A 17,321-nucleotide genomic window follows, 5' to 3' on the forward strand; every position below is an offset into this window, starting at 1 on the left:
CATTTTTAGTAGGTTTCCGAGTGATGCTTGATGCTGCTGGTCCTGGGTCCACATGTTCTGGATAATATGTGTAAAATTATTTCTTGATTTATCAGTGGTGTTTGGTATTGATTGGCCTTCGATTGCCTTAATTAAGTGTGTGAATCTTCCTTGATGCTAACCTGACCTCTGGCCTTCTGCTACCCAGGTACCCTCCGTTGAAACACCGAAGTGATCTTTTGTCAGGTTCCATTCCTGGCTCTTTGAATTGTTCACTGTGTATAACCATTCTGTTACTATCTCTTGGTCAGTGCTTTATACCTTCAAGTTCATGTATATGTAATTCATATCACTTAGGAAGGTAAGAATTATCAACTTCTCTATTTTATAGATTGCAAAGCAGAGACTCAGTGTACTTAATATCAGTACGATGCATCACTGTACTAAATCTTCAGGTTTCATATCTTTGTCTTTTAGGGACAGGATCTTGCTCTGTCACTCAGGCTGGAGTGCAGTGGTTTGATCATAGCTCACTACATCCTCTATCTCCTGGGCTCAAGTCATCCTCCTGCCTCAGCCTCCTTTTAAAATTTTTTGTAGCTGGGGTCTTGCTATGTTGCCAAGGCTGGTCTTAAACTCCTGCCTCAGGCAGTCCCCCAGCCTCGGCCTCTCAAAGTGTTATGATTACAGGGATGAGCCACCTCTTCCAGTCCAGGCTCCATATCCTTTTTTATCTCCAATTATTATTTCTACCTAGGATCCCAACGCCAGCTTATTATACTAATTCACAAATTTGCCTATGTTTTACTCCATTTACTAAAGGTAGAAGGATATGTAATGATTCAGTGAGAAAGCTACGAAGACCATCCACTTTTCTTCTGCAGACTGCGTATCCTTACCAGAATCATCCTTTGTTCACTCCACCCACCTAGTTTTCCTTTTACTGGCAGCATCCTTAAAGAGCTAAACCAGACTCAGAAGCTACTTTGAGGCTTGTAGAAGCATTACACACAAGTAAATGGCTTATTGGGGACCCACCAGGTTGGGAATATGCAAAATAAACCCAGAAACTATAGAGAGAGGAAAAAGGGACCTCTACAGCCATGACCCAAGGGATCCCTGATATGTCATCATATTGCTGCTGAAAGGCAAATATGGTAATTAATTCTCTCTCAAGTCAGTGCTGGCGAGTCAAAAGGGGAAGGTCATAAACTGACTCAGATGGAAAGTATTTATGGAACAGAACATAAAACACTTCACAGCCCCACACTGTACTGTCTTCAGCCCTCAGAATATGTTCCAGCCAGGATGTGCAAGGTCTCTCAGAATATTTCAAAGTAGTTCTCAGGGGTAGGCGGGAAGGGAATTCTTGAAGGTTCTTCTTTTCCCATCAGTTGAATTTTGCTGATGTTTGCTTTTCATTTCGTCTGGCAATTGCACTGTTTATGTGTGTTGATTGAGGTGGTGAAGGCCAGGGAGTCCAGGAGGGGAGGGAAGAGAGCACTTGCTGAACACATTGCAGAAACGGGCAGACAGGGAGGGGTATGGGGCAATCATGCTCCCAAAGGGAAGGAAAAGGGGAAATAACTATTGAGTTAGTCTTCTGTACCAGGCACAGGATTAGGAGGTGTACATGTGTTCTCCAAAAGATCAACTCCCCATTCTACTTTGTCATTGCAAACCTGCCTAAACCAACTCTGGGTGGCTGTTTTGGAGGTTAAACTTCAGGGTTAACAGGAGGAGTTGACGTCACCTCTCTCCATTTGCAAAGGTTACAGAGAAAGGGCCATCAGGCCTTTTGCATAATGCCAAGCAAATGTATGCCTGGCTGCTGGTTCTCACGAGTCTGAGGGTGGTTGGAAGCATGCTGGTGGGACTTAATTCCCAATAGATGGAAATAGACCCTTCCTCTCACCTCAAACCAGGAGTAAGAGCAGTGTTTCCAACCTTTGAAAAAACGTATTGCTAAGGGTGACTGTGTCCCTACTGAGTATGTATGAATTAGAGGATCCCTATCCTACATTTTGGAAGGACTTTATATCTGGAATTTAAAAATCAATTTACTATTTCACTGAAAACACAGTATTTCTTCCTTGGTCCAGTGACATAAGACATCTTGAAAGAAGGAAAGGAGGGAGGAAACCAGTGTTAATAGAGCCCCCGACCCCTTCCAAGCATTTTCACATCCATTGTCTCCTTATTACTCCTGAGTCTGCAGGATGGATATTTTAATTTCATTTTACAGGTGAACTTGGAGAGATTATGAATTTGCCCAAGGTTGCAAAACTAAAGTGTATGTTCCTGTCTTTTGGATTTTAAAATCCATATTGTTTCTATTGAGTGACTGTCTTGGTGGTGCAGGCTCCTGTGGGTGGCCAGGCATCGAAGTCATAGCAAATACCTAGATGTGATCAGAGCAGGAATAGGCCTGGCCCTGCCGCCACAGCTGTGTGACTTCTGAAATTCTTGCTAAGGGGAAGGAACCCCCAAGTTGCTTTACAATGTATTGCTCAAAATGGTAACAGAAATAGTAAATACTCACCCATAATCCCATAACCTTGGCAGATCTACTGTTTTGATTATCAGTTTCCTTCCTATCCTTCACCATTGTAGACAAAACTTTTACCAAGTTACACCTAGAGCTTACATATTTTGAATCCTTTTATTAAGCTTTCATACTTTTCCTAATTATCTATTTTTCTACTGGATGGCTATATCATAATTTAGGATAGCAGCTTCCTATTTTGAGTGTTTAGGTTTCTTCCAGTTATTTGCTATTATAAATAATGTAATGAATTATTTTGGTAGGAAAAAAGAGATTCCTATGGCTGCTTGCTTGTGTTTCTTTGATACTTATGAAATTGTATATTCTTCTAGAGCCAGAGTTACTCTTCAAAGGTACCATTTAGCGCTGTCATTGCCTCTGCCCTTGTATTAGTCTGTACTTGCATTGCTATAAAGAAATACCTATGGCCGGGTGTGGCGGCTCAAGCCTGTAATCCCAGCACTTTGGGAGGCTGAGGCGGGTGGATCACGAGGTCAACAGATCGAGACCATCCTGGTTAACATGGTGAAACCCTGTCTCTAATAAAAATACAAAAAAATAGCTGGGCATGGTGGCGTGTGCCTGTAATCCCAGCTGCTCAGGAGGCTGAGGCAGGAGAATTGCCTGAACCCAGGAGGCGGAGGTTGCGGTGAACCGAGATCGCGCCATTGCACTCCAGCCTGTTTAAACAAAAGCAAAACTCCGTCTCAAAGGAAAAAAAAAAAAAAAGAAAGAAATACCTGAGACTGTGTAATAGAAGAAAAGATGTTTGGCTTTTTACCAACCCAAACAGTAACACAGTAACCATTGGCTCATGGTCCTGCAGGCTTTATAGGAAGTACTGGCTTTTTGGGAGGCCTGAGGGAGCTTTTACTCATGGCAGAAGGCAGAGTGGGAGCAGGTACTTTGCATGGTGAAAGCAGAGCAAAAGAGTGAGGTGGCGGTGCTATACACTTTTAAATGACCAGATTTTGTGAAAACTCACTCAGTAACAGGAGGACAGCACCAAGGGGGATGATGCTAAACCATTCATGGGAAGTTACTCCCATCATCAAATCACCTCCCACCAGGCCCCACCTCCAACATTGGGGATTACATTTCAATATGAGATTTGGGTGGGGACACTCATCCAAACCCTATCAGCTATATATAAAAATAATGATTTTTCCGGATTCTCCTAGGACTCCCTCCTCCAAGAGGTCTAAATCTCCTGCCTAAAAGTCAGACCACTCTAAATTTGACCTGGCAACCAATATTTCCAAGCTCAGAAGATGACTTTTATGTTGAAGTGGAGAGGAGGTCTGTGCATATAAAAAGTGATCAGCAGAATATTAAAGTTCCAGGCAACTTGACTTCGGTGCTACTTAACAACTTACATCCCAGGGAGCAGTACATGGTGCGAGCTAGAGTCAACACCAAGGCCCAGGGGGAATGGAGTGAAGGTCTCACTGCTTGGACCCTTAGTGACAGTAAGTAACTCATTCTGCTCGTCTCCTCTGAGCAATATGGGGCTATCACCATTCGAATTTGGTAACATCACTTCAAGACCATTTGAAATTATGAAAGAAAGGTAGTTATGACAGAAGGCTAATTAGTGCCCTCCACCTGATCATTTTAATAACTTGCAATGTATAAGAAAGCCCCATATATTTGGATTTGCAATAATTCGGGCAGGGCTGTGCTAAAATTTACCCTCCCTTGGTGTGCAGTTGTTTATTTAGTAAATTAGTAACAAGAATAAGGTTTTCTAGGGCTTGTTGAACTATTTATGGGGCAGTTTTTAAGGATTATCATATGTATCTACATGTACACAGATGTCAATTAAGTCCAGATGGATGTTTCCTAATCTTGAAAACCAAGTAACTATTCTTGAAAGCCCTTGAAAACAGGATATATATATATATATATATATATATATATATATATATATATATATATATATATTGCCCTTTAGGTTCTGGGGTGCATGTGCAGAACATGCAGGACTGTTGCATAGGTACACACATGGCAATGTGGTTTGCTGCCTCCATCCCCTCCCTCACCTACATCTGGTGTTTTTCCCCATGTTATCCCTACCCAACCTCCCCACCACCCACTGTCCCTCACCTATTCCCCCACAACAGACCCCAGTGTGTGATGCTGCCCTCCCTGTGTCCATGTGTTCTCATTTCAACATCTGCCTATGAGTGAGAACATGCAGTGTTTGATTTTCTGTTCTTGTGTCAGTTTGCTGAGAATGATGGTTTCCAGATTCATCCATGTCCCTACAAAGGACACGAACTCATCATTTTTATGGCTGCATAGTATTCCATGGCTTATATGTGCCACATTTTCCCTGTCCAGTCTATTGTCAATGGGCATTTAGGTTGGCTCCAGATCTTCGCTATTGTAAACAGTGCCTCTATGAACATATGTGTGCATGTGTCTTTGTAATAGAATGATTTATAATCCTTCGGGTATATACCCAGTAATGGGATTACTGGGTCAAATGGAATTCCTATTTCTAGGTCCTTAAGGAAGTGCCACACTGTCTTCCAATTTTGTGAAACTTTCAAGGTGCAGAATAATGCTAAGAGTAACATAAAAACACTCACATTCCTACCATCCAGAATTAACAACTGTTGACTTTTTGTCACATTTGCTTTCAGCATTTGTTGTTGCCTTACGGGGTAATAACCCACTGCAGATATGTCAGTATCTCCCTTTGACTGTTACCCCTATTCCATTTCTATTCCCCTCTCCCAAGAGACAACCAAAAATAAGAGTTTGTTAAGTATATTTCCACTTAATGTTGTATAATTTTTTTTTGAGACAAGGTCTCCCTCTGTTGCCCAGGCTGGTGAGCAGTGGTGCCATCATAGCTTACTGCAGCCTTGGCTTCCTGGGCCCAAGCAGTCCTCCCACCTCAGCCTCCTGAGTAGGTGGGACCACAGGCACACACCACAACATCTGACTAATTTTTTAAAAAATTTTTGTAGAGATGGGATCTCCCTATGTTGCCTAGGCTGGTCTGGGAGTCCTGGGCTCAAGCAATCCTCCCATCTTTGCCTCCCAAAGTGCTGGAATTATAGGCCTAAGCCACTGTGCCCAGCCCAATATTCTATAATATTAATATATCTAAAAGTATACATATGCATACATATCATTCATCTTTTTTGAATGAACATTATGATTTTTATCTATCCATATTAATTTATTTAGCTTTGATGCATGCCATTTTGACTTCTGCATAATATTCTATCTTATGAATGCATCTTGTCATTCATTCCCTTCCTCTAAAGCGGTTAGTCCGTGTATCCTACGTTCAGGAGTGTATGACAGTGCCATTTTCCTTATACCCTTCTCTGTACCTGTATCCTTTCCCTATATCTATATCACTTGATAGTGTCACACCTTGTTATTTTTGCATATCTCAAAGGCAAAAAATGGTACCTCATTGTTGATTTCAATTTTGATGTCCTTAATAACTAGCAAAGGTAAGCATCTTTTTATGTTAATTGTTCACTGGATGTCTTCCTTTTTGATACACTTATTGATATCCTTTGCTCATTTAGAATAGGTTGCCTTTCTTACTGATTTGTAAAAATTATTTGTATGATCTAAATATTAATTGCAAAATATATTCTCCTAATCCCTTTACTGTAACCTTGTTTGTGGTGGTTTTTAACCCACAGATACTTTACATTTTGATGCAATTGGACCTGTCAGTATTTGCCTTTATGATTTTTACTTTTTGCATTTTGGAATTATTCCCTATCCCAAGGTCAAAAACATATTCTCTCTGTTTTTCCTACTCGTGCTAGTGTTGTTTTGTGTATTTAGGTTTTTAAGATGTAGGAATGTTATTTGGGGGGAATGTTATTAGTATATTTTACTATTTTTATTTTAATGTTATTTATTCACATATGGCAAGTCAGTGTTCCCAGTGCCACATATTGAATAGTCCCCATGGTGAGTCGTGATGCTTTCTGTATCATATGCCAGGTTCTCATATTCATTTTGCATCTATTTCTGGATGTTCTGTTCTCTTCCATTGATCTGTTTGTTCCTGTGCCATTTCCAGCATATTTAAATTAACTATAGACTCATAAAATGTCTTGATAACTCTGGGGTGAATCACCGTTTCCTATTTCAAAATTATCCTAGGTGCTCACTATTCTATGTAAGTTTCATCCTTATTAGAATGATTACTCTCAAAATCACACTATCAGTATCATAGTTTAGGATTAAACAAAAACCAGTTAATAGTCACTGGGAGTTGACTTGTCTTGGATGATTGTATGAAATTTGATGGACGGTCAGTATTGGTGGTGGTAGTAGGGATGTAGGAATGGCAGGGTAGGAGTTGATCCCTATAGGGTCAGGAAATCAGAGGAAGGAGGATGTGAATGAGAACGTTCCAATTTTACCTGAAAATATTTGTTAATATGCTGCGTTGTCATTGGCTGATCATGAATGTTCAGAAGTAAAATTAATACTTCCAGTTATAAAATTTGTGTTGGTTCCCAGCCTAGCAATTCCATCTGGTCCAAGGGTAAAAAGTGGAGTGAATTAGATTTGGCATATCACCCCAATCATATTAAAAATAATATATGTGTGTTAGGTTTTCTCGTTGGAAAACATTTACCTGGGGAGTGTTTGACTCTTACAATGACTCTTTGAGGAAGGTAGAGTAAGAATGACCATCAAATTTATCAGATGAGGAACCTGAGGCACAGAGGAGGGCAGGTGACTTGCCCAAAGTTATGCAGTTAGTACGGCATGGGGATTCGGATTCTAACCCTCATTTTGTTCTATTTTTTCCCCAGCCATGCTACAAATGTCTTCCACTTGTCTCTTTGGATGGGCAACCCACTGCTTCAAAGCAACTATGGTTCTAGTTGTTCTTTAGTAGTGATATCCCATTTCTAAATTGTTTAAGGTCTGATTAGTGTTTCCTACAGGATTCTAGAATCTATTTTAGGGTCACCTAGGGAACCTGCTAAAATGTAGATTGCTGGGTCCAGACCCACTGAATTTAAGTCAGAGGTTTATTGAGCCATCCCTAAGAGTGACTCCTTTCAGGCATAAAATGGATAAATTGGTAGATGCAAATTTATGATTTTTAGTTGTTACCACATTATATTCATTATTTTTCTAACAAGTATCTAAAAGACACTGCTGCTTTTTGTGACAGGCTTAGAAGACCTCGGTTTATGAAGTTGAATTTTTTTGAGCCACAACTATTAAATATGTGAACGTAGTAATCTGAAAATATTAGTATTTCTATTACCCCTTTAATCTCCTGTGGGAAGAAAGGCTATTGTATATTTTTATAAAAATATACAAAAATTTGGTACTGGATGTAAAGAAAGACATACTGTTGATTAATTGTGATTTTTGGATACTGTACCACCTGGTAGACATAGAACATAACAATCAGATTTGGAAGGTTCAAAATCCAATACCAAATTCCCATAAATTGCCATAGTCCCCTAAGGAGTAACATGGGGGAGTCAATGTAATGAAAAGAAAAAAAATTTCATTTTTTTTAAAGGCAAAAACACATGTAATTTTATTTTTGCTTAATCTTAAGCTTGCTAACTTCTTCCCCTGAACATCATTTGTCTTATTTTGATACCCACCTACACTTATATTAGAAATGTACTACAAACTACTTAGTGATTCCACTTTGAATTCATAGTCGTATGACTAAGATGTTTTGAATATATGCCTATCCATATGCCAGATATAAATTTCAGAAACTCTTAATGTCTCTTCTTTCACAGAAATTCTACCTCTATCCTGATGTAATTAGGTTAAGAAAATTAAATGCTATGGGCCAGAAAACTAACTTTCACAAATGCAACAAAAGGAAAAGTTTTTCCAAGTATCCCTATGCAATGGGAAATCTTTCTTTCAAGTACCAAGTCAGTTTCTTCAACTGTACAATGTATTCTGATTTGATGGTTTTCAACAAAATGTAATAAAATTAAGACTATAAGAAAACAGAGTAAATGGTATAATTCAAATAATGACTAAAACAAAATGGCATTACGGATTTTATAATCAATATATAACTATATATTTATTTTTATTTTTTTATTGCATTTTAGGTTTTGGGGTACATGTGCAGAACATGCAAGATAGTTGCATAGGTACACACATGGCAGTGTGTTTTGCTGCCTTCCTCCCCTTCACCCACATTTGGCATTTCTCCCCAGGCTGTCCCTCCCCTATTCCCCCCAGTAGACCCCAGTGTATAGTACTCCCTTCCCTGTGTCCATGTGTTCTCATTGTTCATCACCCGCCTATGAGTGAGAATATGCAGTATTTTATTTTCTGTTCTTGTATCAGTTTGCTGAGAATGATGTTCTCCAGGTTCATCCATGTCCCTACAAAGGACACGAACTCATCATTTTTGATTGCTGCATAATATTCCATGGTGTATATGTGCCACATTTTCCCAGTCCAGTCTATCATCGATGGGCATTTGGGTTGGTTCCAGGTCTTTGCTATTGTAAACAGTGCTGCAATGAACATTCGTGTGCATGTGTCCTTATAGTAGAATGATTTATAGTCCTTTGGATATATACCCAGTAATGGGATTGCTGGGTCCAATGGAATTTCTATTTCTAAGGCCTTGAGGAATCGCCACACTGTCTTCCACAATGGTTGAACTAATTTACATTCCCACCAACAGTGTAAAAGTATTTCTCCACATCCTCTCCAGCATCTGTTGTCTCCAGAATTTTTAATGATTGCCATTCTAACTGGCATGAGATGGTATCTCAATGTGGTTTTGATTTGCATCTCTCTAATGACCATAACTATATATTTAAATTTTACTTTACATCTGTAAGATCACAGTTAAGGAGGTTAACCATAATTTCAAATTTTATTACCAGCCATTTGTGCTATTTTATCACATTTGAAAATATCACTCTTATTTTTTACTTCAAACAGTGATCTATAAATTTGTTTAGACCATAATAATTAAGGACCTTTTCTTTTCTTCTTCAGGATAATTTTAAAAATTGAATGATATATTGAACCTACCACTAAAAAATCTTTACTTTTTGTTTATGGCCTCTACATTGAAGATCTGTAGGAATTTTTCTAATTCTCACATCTTCCCATGACATCTCTGTTCATAGAAATATCATCTTTGAAATAATTTGTGTGACTACTTTACAAATCAAAAATGGATTCACATGACCAAATTATCATAATCACTAATTTTAACAGTTTCCTAGATATTTTCTATATCAGTTTTCTTGATTGTGCCAATAATATGAACACGCTCTTAATAGAACAGAACATTTCATTACATTGGTTTCCCACCAGCCCACCAAAATCACTTAATAATTGTATTGGCCATTTCCACTGATCGGCAGGAGGCTGTTCCACTAATGGCTCCCATGTTTTCCACTGCACCATTTTTCTTGCTAGTCTTAGTTCACGTTCAGCCTGAAGAATCACTTCTTTTAATTGACCACCTTGAAGTTGGTCTGCTAATTTTTGAACATGTGGTTCCACTTTAACCATAGCCAGCTTCTCATTTATAATCTGTTCTGTATATTTTCTATATGCTGCATTTTTAGGGATATCCTCAAGAACATCAAGAATCTTTGTGTACAATATTCTTAGCCTCTCGTGTGGAGTATTGCACACAGCCGATCCCACAAGGCCCGTGGTCTTCTCCAGCACACCTGCCATGACAGCACCGATGAGTCAATGACCAAGAAAAAAATTTTAAATAGAAAGGATGTACCTTGAGATACTTCTCAAAGGTTCTAATTTGCTTATAAGCGATAGCTTTCATGTGGAAAAACAATGGTGTATGGAATGAAACAGCCTATGTCTACTATTCATCTAAACAAAACTCTTAAATTTTTGAAGTCTTAGTTTTCTCGTCTCTAAAATGTGGAGCATAAGAACCTCAGCACTGTGTGGTTATACAAGTCAAGAGAGTGTCTGCATGTGGAAGCACATTGTAAATAGCCTCATAATATAAGGTACAGAGAATATTAAGAACAAGAGCTCGAATTCATTCTTTTTTTTTTTTTTTTTTGAGACGGGGTCTCTCTGTTGCCAGGCTGCAGTGCAGTTGTGTGATCTCAACTCACTGCAACTTCTGACTTCCTGGTTTAAGTGATTTTGCCTCAGCCTCCCGGGTAGCTGGGATTGCAGGCATGTGCCACTACACCCAGCTAATTTTTGTATTTTTAGTAGAGATGGGGTTCCATGTTGGCCAGGATGGTCTCTATCTCCTGACCTCGTGATCTGCTCGCCTCGGCCTCTCAGAGTACTGGGATTATAGAATGAGCCACCATGCCCAGCCGAATTCATTCTTTTCCTGGGTTAAATAGGCTTAGGCTTTATCAAGTTGTGAACTTCCCTTCTAAGACCTGTGCCCTTTCGAGTTTGAGTGAGAATGTAGTGATGATGAGGTGCCTGTCATCTTCACACGTGGAAAATCTCAAGGCATCTCTTTCTCATCCTGCCTATGACCCTGAATGGAATGTGACCCCACTTTTCCCCAAATCCCTATAATACTTTGTCCACTGAAAGTTATTAGCACATTTTCTCATGTATACACTAACCTGCTTGCTGCTCCATAAATTTAGAGCAAGGACAGACCATATGATGCTAAGACTATGGACTACAGAGCCAGACTGCCAGGAGTTGAATCTTGTTTCTTCTACTTAACAGTAGTGTGAATCTTAACTACTGTTAAGTAGTGTGACCTTGGCTAAGTCACTTAATCTCTCCAGACCTAAGCACTTACAGCAAGACTGTTATGAAGAAGAAATGAATTAATATATACAAGAGCCTAGATCAATGCCTCCCATATCGTAAGCACTATATAAATGCTAGCTCTCATAAGCTTTCCGTTCTTCCCAGCATCAAGAATAATAAATACAGGTTTGTGGAATGACAGAATTTTTAAGGCCTTCGTTTAGTGTCAAGATGACAGTAGATGTTATGAGTGTTGTCATTTCCTTGTGCCACTCTTTCAAGTCTTCATGGACTTGAAGTAGCCACTACCAGTTGATTGGGATAACATCTGAGAAAATATCTGTTTGCCTTTCATGGTGTATGAGCTGACATGAACCCTATCTCTAAAGCATAATGATCTAATGTGGTAGTGTATCTTCAGTGAATCTTTTTTCTTTTTAATTTCTAGTTCTTCCTCCTCAACCAGAAAAAATCAAGATTTCCAACATCACACACTCCTCTGCTGTGATTTCTTGGACAATATTGGATGGCTATTCTATTTCTTCTATTACTATCCGTTACAAGGTTCAAGGCAAGAATGAAGACCAGCACATTGATGTGAAGATAAAGAATGCCACCATCACTCAGTATCAGCTCAAGGGCCTAGAGCCTGAAACAGCTTACCACGTGGACATTTTTGCAGAGAACAACATAGGGTCAAGCAAACCAGCCTTTTCTCATGAACTGGTGACCCTCCCAGAATCTCCAGGTTGGTTGAATGGACAGGTGTTTACATAGGATTACCGTGCAGCCCTGTAGCAGCTGGTTTATCAGGACAGGCCTGTGAAATGAAAACCTATGAAAGGTCGGTGGTTGAATGGACAGGTATTTATTTACAGAGAGGTCCTTAATATCAAATGCCTCCAAGAAGGACCCCTGTTGGTCCATTTTCTATTATTAAATAGATCAGTCTATCAGCATACCCCATCCAGCAATCTAAGAAGAAAGCCCTGAGGAACTTTAATTCTGAGGAGAAAGAAGAATGTGGGAGCTGCTTATAGAAGGCAGGCTGAGCAAGAGCTCCCGGGGAAGGCTCCAGGAACCATGTTCCATTCTTCCTCACACACTCCTCTTTTAGCTTGGATGACACTGTGCAATTCTGAGTTTCCTTCTACTTTATTGATGTAGGTTATTAGGTCTCCATGTCCACCACTAACCCCAACCCCAGAAATAGTTTGCGATTTGAGTTAGAGGTCCTCTCAGAATACCATAGTGTGCCCAGCGTTTGTGACTGATAAAATCTGTTGAGTGTAATTAAGTGAACAAAGGCCCCGTGTGGGTGGAGCTGCAGCAGGAGGATTGACTTCAAGTCTGGGCAGAGGCGCCTCCCAGATCTCTGTGTTGTGTACAATGTTTGCTAGAGAATGTGTATAGAGGCATGTTAGAGGCAAGTTTTGAAAATTTATGATTTGGATTACGGTCTATGTTTACAGAAAATGCTATAACTAAATCTAAAAACTTCTCAGTTCTCTTGGAGGATTACTTAGACCTTAAGAAACAAAATCAAACAAGTCGCTTTAACAGTGCTGATTCTTTGAAACATTTTTGAAATGTTCAAGAAATGAAGAATCTGCTCAATAGAGAAAATCATGGTTTTCAGGTCAGACTCTTAGTGAATGCTCCAATTTTGTGATTACTTGTGCTCTGGTAAAATGTAACTTCCTGAATTCAAGCTATACATAAAATACCAAGAGAAAAATTTTAAAACAAGACAAAACCAAAAATTCTTATCATTCTAGACATCTCTGTATCTGTACATATATAGAGATAGAAGGAAAGATAAATGAGAAGGGAGGGATACTTTTAAGAAGATGGGATTATGTTCTGTGTGCTAATACTAATAAACATTTATTAATTTTATTTGAATTTAAATAAGGGAAAGAAGTAGAGAGATTAGACCACAGTCTTTATAATTTATTTTGACGTAAGCCCTAAATTTAGTGTTTTTGCCTCTGTCTTTTCCTGTCTTCCTCCTTCCCTTCCTCCCTCTCTTTTTCTATTGGTATCCTTAGGTTTTCTTCATTAACTCTTTAAAACGAGAAAAACAAAACAAAATATCTGATAGACTCTAAGCTCTTGGCATAATCGAACTTTAAAACATTTCTAGGTGGGGAAATTGAGGTTTAGGGAGGTTTAGTCATTCTCCCTGTTATTCAGTATTGTTCATCTGCTTGGGACCCTACTTGGAAATAAAAGTTGAGCAAATGATAACTGATGATTAGCACACTGCCAATTGTAACAGCACTTTTGCACATGCTTTTTCTTTTTTTTTTTTTTTTGAAAGATCCTGTAACAACCCTGTGAGTCAGACTCATCTCCACTGAGTTTTAGAATATAAAGGAGTAGCCTGAGGTCATGGAGTGATTAGGTGGCGGGGTTAGGGCTGCCGTTAAGTTCCCATTACACTGTGTCTTCTCCCAAAGACGGTGATGGTCTGTTTCTCTATGTAAACTAACCTACCTGCTTCACCTCTGTCTTTCTGCACAGCACCAGCGGACCTCAGCGGGGGGAAGATGCTGCTTATAGCCATCCTTGGCTCTGCAGGAATGACCTGCCTGACTGTGCTGTTGGCCTTTCTGATCATGTTGCAATTGAAGAGGGCAAATGTCCAAAGGAGAATGGCCCAAGCCTTCCAAAACGTGGTAGTGTTGCATCTTCCTACTAGCTAGCTAATAAGGGCAAGTCCAAGTACAGGCAGAACCTTCACTTTAAAGATACGGACCAGGAAATTTACTTGTAAAGCAAATGTTTCCCTTAGGCAAGTCTCATCTTCTCTTTGGCTTCCATTATAAAATTGAAGATAAAAAGTATGACTATATAATTTCTTATCCATACCAGAAGAATTTTAAGAGTGAAAAGGGTGCTCTTAGTAAATTTTGCAGGAAACCAGGTATGCCCCTGCCTGCTGAAATGAGATGTATGGTCATCCTAATAATAAATCCCGAGAGAGGATACCTTGCAGTAGAATGAATTGAACATTTTTGGTAAGGAATGACATGAGGGTAACCAGACCTCAATGAGATAAGTAGTCATGTATTACATTAGACAGGTTTTTCCCCCATTTGCCGATTTTTAGTTCCCATTTCTTTCTAATAACTCCCTCAATCTTATCACCTCTCAAATGTGTAAGAATTGTATATACGTGTGTGTGTCTCCCATTCCTGTGTACCCTCAGTCTGATGTCAGGGTTCCTGGCACATGGTGCTGCCTCATTTTTTTTCAACTAGGAATTCTAACCAGTAGCAAAGGGCTATAAAATCACACTTCACCAAGAGGCATCTTATTTGAGTTATTTCAGTATACTAAAGCCTGAAAATTTATCTAGTTTGTGGGTTCAGGCCCTGTAAAATTAATTTGAAACAGACTATATCAATTCTGTATATAATGCATTCAGTGCAACGATTCAAGTGAGGTGTACCCTATGTGCATGAATCTCCAAGATTCCCCTCCATGGAGGACAAGAGGAACTTCACCATCTGACTCCATGCCGGAGCTGGTTCAACTCAGGCTGTCACTGGAGAGGGGGGACCATCAAGGGGGTTGGGAGTGCTAGAGCCTGTCAAAATGCCCGTGCTTTTTCAAGGTAGCACTAGCAGCTATTTTTGAAGTCAGGAGAAAGAGATACTGTGTTGAGTTCAGCTCTAAGCTTCAGTCATCCTGTGGCCAGAGTGGACTTACAGATTCTAAGCCTTAGGACAAGAAAAAGGGAAAGTATGTGCAGTAAAAGTAGACTAGGATCAAGATAATGCTAAGAAAGCTGTCACTGAGACACATCCTGTGGCAGCCCCATATGGGATCTCCAAGCTAGTTTCCAAACCAGAACTGAACACTTGTTCATTTCACAGCCCTGTGGGGAACTCACATACAACTAATGCAAGGATGGCAAACACGTGGCCCATGTACTGTTCCTCTGTCCTCCCTCACCCTTTACAGACATTGCTAATCAATGAGCCTTTCCAGGGCAGCCCAGAATGGTGCCTGTGCAGCCCTATAGGCAGCTGGTTTATCAGGACAGGCCTGTGAGATGAAACCTATTTCCCTTTCCAGCCTACAATTAAATATACTATTTCTTTTTTCATCTGATGTGGATACCAACCAGAAGATATTATGCCCCTTTGAACTTATGAAAAATCCTGACATAAAATGATTATCAACATTTTAAACATATAACGATTACAAACAATTATTTTGCCAGAGGGAAGAACCAGCTGTGCAGTTCAACTCAGGAACTCTGGCCCTAAACAGGAAGGTCAAAAGCAACCCAGATCCTAGAATTTATCCAGTGCTTGACTGGAACGACATCAAATTTCAAGATGTGATTGGGGAGGGCAATTTTGGCCAAGTTCTTAAGGCGCGGATCAAGAAGGATGGGTTACGGATGGATGCTGCCATCAAGAGAATGAAAGGTCAGTGGCTGACCAGACAGAGTCAGCATTGCATGAGGGTGTGGAGAAAGCTTGATTTCCTGCTGATTCTTTCCTCTATGGTCTTACGTTCTTTAAACTAAACATTGGCATGGTATCAGATGTAGCTGTTAGGTACATCTGAAGAGTATGCTTCCTTTGAGGTTGAGCCCGTGATAGCCAGGATATAAATACAAAGGCAGGAGCCATTTAGATATCACTGCCTTGATTCATTGGGATGTGACACTGTAGATTCTTGGTCATATGCGACGAAGTTTTGGGGAGCGTGATTGTTTCTCTTAATGTAGTGCTTCTCAAAATTGAGTGTGCATTGAAATCACCTGGAAGGCTTGTTTACAAACAGACTGTTGGGCCCTACCCCACAATTTCCAACTTAGTCAGTCTGAAAAGGGCCAGAGAATCTGCATTTCTCATTAGTTTTCCAGTGATGCTATCTTGTGGGTTTGGGGACCACATTTTGCAAACCACAGTCTACATAGGTTTACTATATGTAAATTTACTGTATGTAAATTCCTGGGGACACTGTTAGAAATGCATCCACTTGGGCTTCTTCCACTCCCAGTTTGACAACATCTGAATTTCTTGGGTAGCATAAGAAAATCTGTGTTCTTAAACGACTTTCTCAATGGTTCCTCTGTACACTCAAGTTTGCAGAGAAAACCACTGATTTAAGGTATAAGAACTAAATCTTTTCCAGCTTTGTTCATCTCAAGACTGTTTGGTACCTACCCGTCTAATATTTGTTAATAAATATCTTCAGAGAAAGCAGAATGACTAGTTCACTGGCAAATTAGCTAGCTGTCTTCCCTTGTGTGTGAAAAAGCAGTTTGGTAAGACTTGAATGTGAGGCTGCACTATTGCTTTTAGAGAATACAGGCTTGGCATGGGGTGCATTAAATCACAGAACGTGATGAGCTAGCCGTTATCATTGTACAGCTCCATCTTAAGAGCTCTCTAAGGATGCTGGCAGATTTTTTTTTTCTGGACACAATACTGAGCCTGCGAATTAAATCTAAATCATATTAAATCATCTCTGCTTTCTGCATTGTTAAGAACAACAAAACAAAATATATCTATGATTAGAAACAGCAATATATTTCTTTAAAAACAATATCAACTACTTGCAAAACAGCCAGAAATCCCTTTTCTCTTTTGCTACTTTAGTCACAGGGAGTCTTGGGGAGCAGTGAGGATAGTGAGAGGAGAGGGGTGTAGAATCTTAGGAGGGCAGTTTTTATTGGGATCTGATGTGAGCCTGATTTTCTGTCTTGTGCCCATGTGAAGAGGGAAAAGAGCTTAATAAGGCACCAGAGCAGAGAAATCCTGCAGGCGAAGCTCTGCATCCAAAGAAGGGCAGTTACTGAAGTAAGCGGACAACCTCCCTGTAAAGAACTTCTTTAAAAAATTATTCCCAAGGTTTGACCTTCAGTGAGGCTTCTGCAGTCTGAACAGAGCACCTGACTTATGGGTACCCTTAGCCCCTCCTGAGACAATTGTCAGTTTCTAAGCATGATCAGGCATGTCCATGGCCACTAGCACCCCACTCCTACCCTTGCCACCCAGTGCTTTTTTTTGAAAAACAGCATAGCTCATTGTCTCCGACACAAGACTGA

The 17,321-nt window shown here is 39.8% G+C and overlaps 1 protein-coding gene and 1 pseudogene across 4 annotated transcripts in view; one reads left to right on the top strand and one right to left on the bottom strand.

Moving 5' to 3' along the window:
• TEK (TEK receptor tyrosine kinase) overlaps positions 1-17,321 on the top strand; it is a 120,615-nt gene that overhangs the window by 84,167 nt on the left and 19,127 nt on the right. Inside the window, exons 12-15 of one of the 4 annotated variants that reach the window (XM_035307320.3) lie at positions 3,706-3,993; positions 11,694-11,993; positions 13,772-13,926; positions 15,480-15,690. In XM_035307320.3, the coding sequence (XP_035163211.1) occupies positions 3,706-3,993; positions 11,694-11,993; positions 13,772-13,926; positions 15,480-15,690 (954 nt within the window). The remainder of the gene's footprint in view (positions 1-3,705; positions 3,994-11,693; positions 11,994-13,771; positions 13,927-15,479; positions 15,691-17,321) is intronic. The other 3 variants (XM_035307326.3, XM_035307344.3, XM_035307353.3) reach the window with 3 other exon arrangements.
• Positions 9,649-10,313, bottom strand: LOC103793463 (NADH dehydrogenase [ubiquinone] 1 alpha subcomplex subunit 5 pseudogene; annotated as a pseudogene).

The sequence above is a fragment of the Callithrix jacchus genome, chromosome 1 (genome assembly GCF_049354715.1).
Source record: "Callithrix jacchus isolate 240 chromosome 1, calJac240_pri, whole genome shotgun sequence".
NCBI classification, from domain to species: Eukaryota; Metazoa; Chordata; class Mammalia; order Primates; family Cebidae; genus Callithrix; species Callithrix jacchus.